This window comes from Acanthisitta chloris, unplaced genomic scaffold (assembly GCF_000695815.1).
Source record: "Acanthisitta chloris isolate BGI_N310 unplaced genomic scaffold, ASM69581v1 scaffold30463, whole genome shotgun sequence".
In the NCBI taxonomy this organism is placed as follows: Eukaryota; Metazoa; Chordata; class Aves; order Passeriformes; family Acanthisittidae; genus Acanthisitta; species Acanthisitta chloris.
The window spans coordinates 1,422-12,062 of NW_008667031.1; the positions used below are offsets into that span (position 1 = coordinate 1,422).

A 10,641-nucleotide genomic window follows, 5' to 3' on the forward strand; every position below is an offset into this window, starting at 1 on the left:
AACTCAATTCCCCTGAGGGTGAAGGAAAAGAAAATTTCTAGTTATCCTGAGAGAAAAGGAAATGTTTGATTATCCTGAAGGAAAAGCAAATTGATAGATATCCTGGGGGGAGAAGAAGCTTTTAATTATCCTGAAAGAGAAGGAAATTTCTGATAATCCTGAGGCAAAAGGAAATTTCTGGTTATGCTTAGGGAAAAGCAAACTCAATTCCCCTGAGGGTGAAGGAAACTTCAGCTCATCCTGAGCTATAACAACATCGTGGATTTCCTGAGGGAAAACTCCCTGTTTTTTCAGAGGTGGAAGTCAAATCCTGCTTTCCCTGATGGAAACCTCCTCCCAAGCCCCCAAACCTTTCCCCCTGTTCCCCCATGACCCTGTTCTTCCCTGTCTCCCAGGTTGATCCATGCCGGAGCAGGAGAGGCTGCGGCGGCTCCTGAGGCAGGTGCAGGAAGGCAGGTTGGATCTCCTGAGGGATCAGCTGCATCCAGGGGACATTCCAGAGGCAAACAGCTGGCGCTGGGGACGTCTAGGAGACACCTTGCTGCACCATGCAGCTCGCTCCGGGCACCTGGATGTGCTGGAATACCTTGTCCAGGAGCTTGGGATGGACGTGGAGGTGGTGAATGGGGACTACAAGAGACCTATCCATGAAGCAGCTTCCATGGGGCACAGGGAATGTGTGGCTTTCCTCCTGGAGAGAGGAGCGAGTGTGGATTGCTTGAAGAAGTCTGACTGGTAGGTCGTGGGGTGTGGGGGGAGAAGGTGGGAATGGGCCTGCAGGAGGTGGCATTGGGAATCAGGGAATCACAGGAAGGACCTGAAGGATCATCCAGTTCCAACCCTGACACCTCCCACCAGCCCAGGTTGCTCCAAGCCCCATCCAACCTGGCCTGGAACACTCCCAGGGATGGAGCAGCCACAGCTGCTCTGGGCAACCTGTGCCAGTGTCTCACCACCCTCCCAGCCAGGAATTCCTTCCCAATATCCCATGTGTCCCTGTCCTCTGGCAGTGGGAAACCTTCCAAAACGAGCAAAAGGTTCTCCCCAACCCCCAAGTTAGAGCCCAGGGAGGTCATTTAAAACTGAACTGACTCAAATCCAAAGGCAGCATCCCAGCCTTGGGATTCGTACAGGGAGCTATGTCCTTCCTAGAGCACGTCCCATCCTTTGGAAAAAGGCTCATTTGCCTTAAAAATAGACACTGCTCTGAGGTATTTCTGGAAAAGGAGCTGCAGTCCTTATTCCCTGCATGGAAAAACGTGTCCATGTGCCTCAGGTGAAGTACCTGAATCCAGGTGGGACATCATGCTCCTACCTCCCTGTCTCCCAGGTTATCCTATCCACTTGGATTCCCTTCCAGGACTCCCCTCATGATGGCTTGCACCAGGAAGGACCTGGAGGTGATCAAAACTCTTGTGGAGCATGGAGCAAACCCACTGCTGAAGAACAAGGATGGCTGGAATTGCTTTCACATTGCAAGCAGGGAAGGGCATCCCCAGGTGCTCCAGTACCTGCTGGAGGTGTCCCCAGGCAGTTGGGACACAGAGAGCACCACAAAGAGGACACCTCTGCACACAGCAGGTATGGAGTGTCCCTTTGGAACCAGCTGGGGTGGAGTGGGAGAAGGGAAAGGGGATGTTATTCCACTTCATGTTCGCTTTGGAGAAGCAAAACCACAGGGAAACAAGGAGTGGTGGATCCATCCAGGAGCACTTGTGATCCTCCCCTCGCTTTGGCCTCCTTGGATCAGGGGTTTTGTCTCCATCTGTGCCTTCTTGTCATGGATATATCCAAGCTTCCATGTCTTGGAACACACTTTTCCTTGCTGGAGTGTAAAGCTGTGAATTACACTTGGAAGATCTGGAAGGTCCCAGGCTCTGTGTCCCAGGTCTTGGCAGTGTCTCCACAGGAGAGATGAGCATTGGCTTCCCAAACCCCTTTCCCAAAGAATTTAATAGGGATTGACTCTCTGGAAAGACCTGAGGTGCTGTGCAGGGTCTCCCTGCTGTGCTGTAATGAATCTGGTGGCTGTGCTGCTCCTTGGCTGTCATTCCCATTCCTTTTCCAGCCCTTGCTCTGCCACCCTGTGCTCATCAGCAGTGACAGTCCCAACCCTTGGGCACTGACTGCACCTCAGTCCTTGGGCTTGACCTGGGAATGACAAGCAGATGATGAGTTGCTTGATGGTTTGGGCTGAAGGGCTTGAAGCAGCTTGTCTGAAATGGCTAATCCTTAGGGGTTTTTGTGTGTTTTCCTGACCCTGCTCAATCCCAGGCCTTGTGTTTCCCTGTCTGAGCTCACAGCTCCCTCTCAGCCCTCTCCCTGCAGGGTGTTGGGTTGGGATCTGAGGGTTGAGGCTCTGGAGACAGGGTCAGGAGCAAGGTGAGGACTGTCCTGTGGTAGAATAGTTTTGGACCTTGAACTGGAAGTGCTTTCTCTGCCTTGTAGCGCTTGGGATATGGGAGTAGAGATCATTGGGATCTAGCTCCTGGTTCTCCTGCTTGGGATGCAGTTCCTGCTTCTCCTGCTTCACAGAGGTGTCTTCACCTCTGTCTTGTCTCCTATGTTTGACTTCCCTTTGGCAAAGCCACCAGTCCATTATTTGAGTTCATTCCTGGTCATTTTGCTGATCCAGGCTAAATCCTGCACCGCACACTGGAGCAGCAGCTGCTGTGGAAGCAACTGGACAGTGGGAAGAGCTGGAACTGCCTAACCCACCTTTACCCCTGGTATCATTTGCCCCCCAGGATGATACTGGAGGCTGCTGGTACCAGTATCCCACACCCCCTCCCACATATCCCACTTACAGCCCAGCTCTGGAGGCAGAGCATTGATGAGGAGGGGCTGGAGCTGCCAGGGGAAATCACATCAAGCCAAACTGCCATATCCATGACTTTCCATCCCAAGGGTGTGGATATGAGCACATTACCCCATGACCAGGCCAGCTGGCTTCCTGGCACAGTTATCCTTGAATACATGAGGGCTCATTTTCTGTTGGGGGTTGATTCCTTAAGCTTTGGTGCCTCGTGTATCTGTAGCCTGAGGCAGGAAGGAGCCAGGGAGAGGCAATTAGAGGATGTGGAGTGCAGCAGTGGATCTGAGCTTTGCAGCTTGTGTCTCTCTTGCTGGTAGAGGTTGTAGTCCAGTTGCTTGGGGTGGTTTTCTTCTTCCCATAAAGCCTCTATTTCCCAAATCCCTTTCCCAGCATGGCTCTACCTATACTTCCATCAGCTCAGGTGATAAATGGACAGGGAACAGGAGCCAACAGCCAAAATCTGGGAGGATGAGAACCCCTCCTTGGGCTTCCAAGCGGCATCTATTGTGCTTCAGCTGTGCCTGAAGGTTGTTGCTGGCAATACACATTTGCCAGGGGCTTTTTTTTCCCATCACCTGATGGATCAGCTCCAGCCTGTTGGATATTTTGCTCTTTAGTATATTCCATTTGTTTTGCAAAATGACCTGGGCGGGGGGAAAAACCCCATCCAACCAGATCAAGGCTGTAATGTGTTAAAGTGTTTAAAACAGAGGATAAAAAAGAGGCTATTTCAGTGCCTGATGCTCAAATCCTCCCCCACTGTTTGGCCTCTGACGTGGTGTCTGGGTGAGGATCCTTCATCAAGATGATGAGCTGGGAGTGATGGGAGTGGCTGGAAATGCCGTGCAGCTCTTCTTTCCCAGCTCCCTGCTTTGTGTTCCTTCTGCTTCCCCCAGATTTCACTTGAGGGATTAACAGATCCTTGCAAGAGAAGCTCTTTGTGTCAGTTTGATTGTGTGTGAACTCTCATGTGTGTGCTCTACAGGTAGAGGCAGAGACAGTGCTTATATCATGGCTTTTCCCTGGTTTATCTCCTGTTTTCCTACGGGATCAGGGCAAGGAATTGCTGTTTTAATTACATCCAAAACATCAAGGCAAAAGCTGAGATTTTACAGCCTCTTGGAACCCTTTGGCTCATCATGATGAAGCCAGAAGGGGCAGAAACCTGATTGTGTTGTGTTGTGGCACCAAACCAGAACTGACCCACGTATTCCCTCTCTCTCCTAGCCATGCACGGCTGTTCCCAGGTCGTGGAGCTGCTCCTGGAGCGGTAAGCAGCCTCCCTGCAGCTCTCCCCGCTGCCTCCCCCACCTCCCATCCCCTCCGGGCTCGCTCCAGCCGCACAAAGGCTGTTTGTGCCATTCCCTTAGGGAAGCTGAGCGGCACAGCTGCCCTGCAGGCAATCCCGAGCCTCTCTCCTCATCCTCCGCGTTTTTCCCAGCTGGTTAGGGGCTTTGGAGACAAGGACTCTCCGGGGATGGGCTCCCATGGGCTGTGGCTTGGGGATGACATAAGCCCTGGTTACATAACTCAGCTTTTTTTCCCCCTGCTGATTCATTGCTGTTGTCTCATTCCCGATGTGGCTGAGGACATATGACAACAGCAAAACAGCTTTGTGGCAGCTCAGTGCTTGGGTGCAGCTTCTCAAGGCTGGGTTTAAGCTCCAGGCTTTATTCCCAGGCCCTGGCTCCTGGGAGAATGCTGTGAAGTGGCTTTAAGTCAGCCTGACCCTGTTCCCTTCCTAACTGTTGAAGCTGGAGCAGCTTTTCCTGAGCATCACAGCGACAGCTTCCATAGCCAGCTCATCCCAGCCTTGTTAATACCTGTCCCTGCTTGGTCCAGCTTAAGGAAGTCTTGGGATTCAAGCCAGGCTTTCAGCTTTCATTCAGTTTTCTCTCACTCTCAGTGAGGTTTGTGGGCTCTGATTTTGTGCATCATCCCATGAGGATCTGTTTTTTCCCTCTACCAGTGCACATCTTTCCCCTTCTAAAGACTCTCTGCTCAGGGGGAGAGGGAAATATAGATGATCCATAGAGGCCTTCCTCGCCCAAATGAGCTGAACCAGCTGAATGCCAAATCTCTGACCCCCAAAATACCTCATCAAGCCATACCCCAGGCCCTTAAACACCACAGCAGGTTTATACAAGATCTGTGCAAAGACTTTCTATCTTCCATTTTTGATCCCAGCTGCTGATATTCTCCTTCAGGAAGGATTTGGGAGCTGCCAACTCTGTCCTCACTGTTGTCTTCTCCCCCAGGTGCCAATACAAACCTGACAGCAGAGACAAGTGTGGAGTCACTCCCTTCATGGATGCTATCCAGAATGGACACGTCAGCATCGCTCGGCTGCTCCTGGAAAAACACCAGGTGAGTGCCAGAAACATCACCTGCCTCCTCCAGGACCTGACCTAGAGCTGCCAGGACAGGTTATCCATGTGTTCACCATAACCATGTTGTGAAGGAGCAAATGCCCAAACTGCAAAGAAAGGAACTGTGAGGGAAAGGCAAATTCCTCCTGGAGATGAACAAGGTTTTGCAAAGGTCACCAGGATTCAGCTCCAGGTGAAGATCTCACCCTGGGAGAGGAATCATGGAATAATGGGATGGTTTGAGTTGGAAGGACCTTAAAGTCCATCCAGTCCCACCCCTGCCATGGGCAGGGACACCTCCCACTAGCCCAGGTTGCTCCAAGACCCATCCAACTTGGCTTGGAACACTTCCAGGCATGGAGCAGCCACAGCTGCTTTTTGGACAACACATGTCCCTAGAGCTGGTGAAGAAGGCTGGTGACCCCAGGCAGTGGCAGGAGGGGACAGGACATGCCCAGCACTGCAGGGACAGCTATGTCAGAGTGAAAAGCAGTGCCAGGACTCAGCCTGGAGGCTCTTGTGGCCACACTGAGGGTGGATAGCATGGAAACATCTGGCTGTGTGTTACCAGAGCTCATCCCTGGCCTCCTCCTCCTATGGCAGCTGGTGCTCCACTGTTGTCTCCCACTAAGCTCCAATTTCCTCCAACACACAAGCCATAACAGGGATGACATTAGAGCCAATTGTGCAGAGCAGGAACCAGAGCACTGCATTATTTATTGAGTGCTGAGTGATCTGAGCTGCTTGGAGCTCACCTCAAGGCTGATTCTCACTGAGCTGAAGTTTGCTTATGGTTTTAGTCTCATGTTTCAGGCCCTGAAGGTGGGAGAGTTGGTTTAATTTCCTCCTTATGGTGCTGCCCTGGCTTATGGCCATGAAACACTAATGGCAGTGTTGGGACCTTCTAGGTGTGATACAACCCTGAGTTAGGCCCACCAGACCTCAAGACACTGAGATATCCTTTAGGAGCAGTTACTTCCATTCTCTTTCTTGATTCCAGGCCTGTCCTACAGCCATGGATGCATTGGGTGCTCAACCTCTGCACAGAGCAGCTGTCACAGCCCAGGATGGAGCCATCCAGTTCCTTGTCACTGAGTTGGGTGTGGGTGTCAACGGGAGAGCAACATCCCAGGAGCTCACAGCTCTGCACTATGCAGCCAAGGTTTGTCCCATTCCCAGGCTCCCTCAGCAAAGGCAGGAACCTCAGACAGGCTGTTTGAGGGGTTTGTGAGGGAGAATTTGCTTTCTTGGCTCGTCCTCTGCTGCTGTGCATCTGCTCCTGACCCTGTTTGATGGGCATCAAAAGAGGTCTGGGCAGCAGTGAGGGGATTGTGTCCCTCTGCTCCACTCAGGTGAGATCCACCTGCAGTGCTGCTCCAGCTCTGGGCACCAACAGCAGGAGGATGTGGAGCTGCTGGAAAGAGTCCAGAGGAGGCCACAGAGATGCTCCAAGGGCTTTCCTGCTCTTTTTCCCAGCCCTGAAAGTGTATGTCCCAGCAGGTCAGTAGCCTCTCCATGTCAGCATCTTGCTGGCCAGGAGATGTCAGGACATGGGAAAGGAGAGGTGGAAAGCTGGAGGGAGCTCTTGTGTGCTTATCTGCGTCCTTCACACTGGAGCTGTTTGGGATTCCAGGCAGAGCTTTCTCCTCCTCCCTGTGTGGAAAGCAGGGCCTGATGTGCTGTGAGTCCCACAACACTCCTTGGGAGTGCAGAGCAGATCCCAAACCCTCCCTGCTGACCAGGATCCCTCCTGGGATGCTGCTGCTTCCCTTCTGCTTGATGCCATTGCTCCAGAGGATTGACCTCCTGAGCTTTAACATGCAGCACTCAGAGGCTGCTCTGGACTTGTAGTGGGAATGAACCAGCATCCCAGTCCTGTGAAAACATCTATGACACTTGCTGGGATTGCTGGTTCCCCTCCAGCAGGATCCATCCGTGCCCTTTGCCAGCTCCCACAAAGGAGTCTTTTCTCCCAGCTTCCCTCCCTCCTGCTCCAAGAGCCCATGTTGAAAGCCCTTTTGGTTGCCAAGGGTACATTGAACAGCAAAGCTTTTTGGGGAATAGAATGTGCCTTGGAGAAAATCCCAACTCCATCCTGGCAAGAGGCTGATTAGGGAAGGATTTGATAGGTTTCTCTTCCTTGCCCAGGCTCAGTGTCACTTTATATTTACAGCATCATTTGTTTGGCTGCTGAGTGGAGGTTTGGGGTTTTTTTTTTTCCTTCTTCTTTTCTTATTACTGTGCATTTATAAATACATGAAAATCAAATTAGGTTTTCAACTCAATTTCCTGCCAAGGCTGTAGTAGATAAAGCAGTTCCTGGCTCCATGGCTTTGCCATGGAAAGGAGGAGGGAGTGCAGCAGGAAAACAGGAGCCTGGAGCAGGGGGAGGAAAGATGCTATGGAATCCTATGGGAATAGGGCAAAACAGTGGGTGTTGGGGATAAAAATAAGAACCTTTCATTCCCATGCCACAGGACAAAGGCTAATTGATGGCATTGAAGATGTAATTCCAGCTCCAATTATTTAGGGAGAGAGGATTTATTTAGGGAGAAGCCTGTGAGGTGGGAGCTGTGCTGCATTTTCCCTCTGGCATTTACAAGTGGCTCCTGGCAGAGGAAGGATTGAGGACACTGTGGGTTGTGAGTGTGGCTGTTTGCATCTTCTCCCAGGGCATCACAAATACTGGAGTGATCCTTTAGGAAATGCCAGTGCCTGAGGGAGGCAACAATGCACATCAGCAACAGGTTCTGCTCTCTGAGCTGAAATAACCTCAGGGAGAGCAACTGGAGATCCCCTGGGACTTGAAGTGAGTGGAAAAATGAAAGCTACAGAGGGACATTGGACAAGGGCATGGACAGGACACAGGGAATGGCTTCCCACTGCCAGAGGGCAGGGACAGATGGGAGATTGGGAAGGAATTCCTTTCTGGGAGGTGCTGAGGCACTGGCACAGGTTGCCCAGAGCAGCTGTGGCTGCTCCATCCCTGGGAGTGTTCCAGGTCAGGCTGGATGGGGCTTGGAGCAGCCTGGGCTGGTGAGAGGTGTCCCTGCCCAGGGCAGGGCGAGGTACTGGATGATCTTGAAGGTCCTTCCAACCCAAACCAGTCTGGGATTCTATGAAGGTGCTGGTGGCATCTCACTGGCCAATTCCCATGGGATAACAGCAGTGTGCCTGCTGTGCCAGGGCAATCCCTCCCTCCTGGACTCAGTCTGCCCTTCCACAGGCATCTGACTCTGCTTTCCACCTGCTCTAAGTTCTTCTGAGCTTGGAGCAGCTCCTGTTAGACCCAGGCTTGACCATGATGGTGCAGATCTGCCTCTGTGGCCTTCCAGGTGCCACACAGAGTTAGGGATCACAGAGTCATAGAATCATCAAGGTTGGAGGAGACCTCTGAGATCATCAAGTCCAACCATTAACCTGTCACTGCTGGAACCCCTAAACCCTAAACCTTTAGTGCCACCTCCAGACGCCTCTTAAACACCTCCAGGGGTGGTGATTCCACCACCTCCCTGGGCAATATTCCAGTGCCTGAATGGATCAGCCTGTGCAGTGCTGGTTGTGAATTCCCTGCTCCTTTGCTCTTCCCCTGCAGGAAGGCCACACACACACCATCCAGACTCTGCTGTCCCTTGGTGCGAACATCCATGCCAAGGATGGGAAGGGCCGTTCTGGTAAGGCTTCTTAGATCCTTCTCCACCCTCTGCATGACCCTGATTGCTCCAGGAGCTGCAGCCCAACCTCCAAATCACCTCCCACTGTGTCTGCTCAGTGCAGCCTGCAGGGAGATGCCAGATGGACAATGCAGACAGCTCTGGGAGCAGCATGAGGGATGAATCCAGGAAGTTTTAGCAGCTTTCATTCACTGTCTTTCTCCTTGCTGGACCTCCTGATATCTGACAGTGTGGTTGAGCCTGCCCTGGGGGTTTCCCTTGAGGGAAGGACAGAGATGCTCCTTGGGGGAAGGACAGAGATACTAATTGGTGTTGCTGATTTCCTGTGTGAGGTATTTCAGCTTTGATCCCACCTTGGGATGAGATTTGGCTGCAATGAACCTGTTGGCAGCACATTGGGTGGACAAATCTAAGGATTACACAAGCTCTTGAGCCTCAATTTCTTAGCAAACAGCCCAGAAATGGTTTATGAGCAAATAATAGCAGAGCTTGAACGTAACTAGTGTTGCCATAGTGACACCAGTGAGATGACACTGCTAGTGTGAGAGGCTGAGGCAGCTCTTGCATCAGCATCTCTGTCTCAAAACCCCAAAAATACATCCAAATGGTTTCAGCCATTGCCAAATTTGGCAAGTTACCAGCCCTGAGGTTTGGTTAATAACACACTTGAGTGGTGACAGTTCTCCTTCCACCCCCTCAGGGAGTGAATCGCAGCTCTGCTGAGCTCATCCAGCCCTGGGATGTGTTTGGTGGCTCCTTGTGCTGCAGCATTGTTGTGTTTGTGTCACTGCGTCTTTGGGAAGCTTCTCAGCCACATTTGGCTCCTGGAACATGCCCTGCGTGTATTATCCATGGGGATCAGGATGTCCCATTAGATATAAGGAGGGAGCTCCTGGCTGGGAGGTGCTGAGACACTGGCACAAGTTATCTAGGGCAGCTGTGGCTGCTCCATCCCTGGGAGTGTTCCGGGCCAGGTTGGATGGGGCTTGGAGCAACCTGGGCTGGTGGGAGGTGTCCCTGCCCATGGCAGGGAGTGGAATGAGATGATCTTTAAGGTCCCTTTCAACCCCAACCACATTCTATGATCCCATGGCTGAGTGTTCCAACTGGGGAAACTCATCTTTCCCCCTCAGTGCATTTCCCTCCACTGGGAATCTGATGTCTGCATGGGAAGTGGGATGAGGCTGAGCCCAGTGGGTGATCCCAACTCCTGGTGTGACATCCCTCTCTCTCTCAGCCCTGCATGCAGCCTGTGCTGGGCAGCAGGTGGCTGCCACACGCATCCTGCTCCGTGCTGGGCTGAGGGATGCTCCAGATGCCACAGGAACACTGGCACGACAGCTTGCAAGGAAGCCAGATGTCATCCAGCTGTTCCAGGAAACTCATGTCAGCACCTGAGATGGCATGGGAAAAAGGGAATCTCCATCTCCACATGGTATGTTGGTTATCACTCAGTAGTCAATAGCAATAGGCAAATACCTGTTTAAAATGATGGGATTTTTCCCAGGACTTGAGCTGAGGAACCAAGTTTGGCAATGACACCATGGAATATTTATGGCTGTTCTTTCTTTCACTTCCAAATTTCAGGGCTGAACTTCACCTCTTGTTGTGCAGCTCCAAGTGCATCCGAACAACTCCAAGGCCTGCAGCTCCCTGAAGCAGAATCATCCAAGGAAGGTTCACTGCTGGGTGACCCCTGAGGACCTTCATGGCTCTTGCTGGGATATTCCACATGTCCTGAAGGAGAAGATCCACCTGGATTGTTGGTTTTCTAGCCTTTCAT

The 10,641-nt window shown here is 51.9% G+C and overlaps 1 protein-coding gene across 1 annotated transcript; it reads left to right on the top strand.

Moving 5' to 3' along the window:
- The first annotated feature begins 403 nt into the window (after nucleotides 1-403).
- On the top strand, nucleotides 404-10,256 carry ANKRD16 (ankyrin repeat domain 16). Its single transcript, XM_009072360.1, has 7 exons — nucleotides 404-735; nucleotides 1,361-1,581; nucleotides 4,043-4,085; nucleotides 5,074-5,182; nucleotides 6,185-6,346; nucleotides 8,780-8,858; nucleotides 10,096-10,256. The coding sequence occupies exons 1-7, from the start codon at nucleotides 404-406 to the stop codon at nucleotides 10,254-10,256; spliced, it is 1,107 nt and encodes a 368-aa protein (XP_009070608.1).
- The last annotated feature ends 385 nt before the right edge of the window (nucleotides 10,257-10,641 follow it).

What these genes read in the sequence shown, in the direction of transcription:
- ANKRD16 (XM_009072360.1), top strand. Translation starts at nt 404, where the DNA reads ATGCCGGAGCAGGAGAGGCTGCGGCGGCTCCTGAGGCAGGTGCAGGAA. An exon ending in GACACCTCTGCACACAGCAG is followed by an intron (nt 1,582 to 4,042) that starts GTATGGAGTGTC and finishes TCTCTCTCCTAG; the next exon opens with CCATGCACGGCTGTTCCCAG. An exon ending in TGCTCCTGGAAAAACACCAG is followed by an intron (nt 5,183 to 6,184) that starts GTGAGTGCCAGA and finishes TCTTGATTCCAG; the next exon opens with GCCTGTCCTACAGCCATGGA.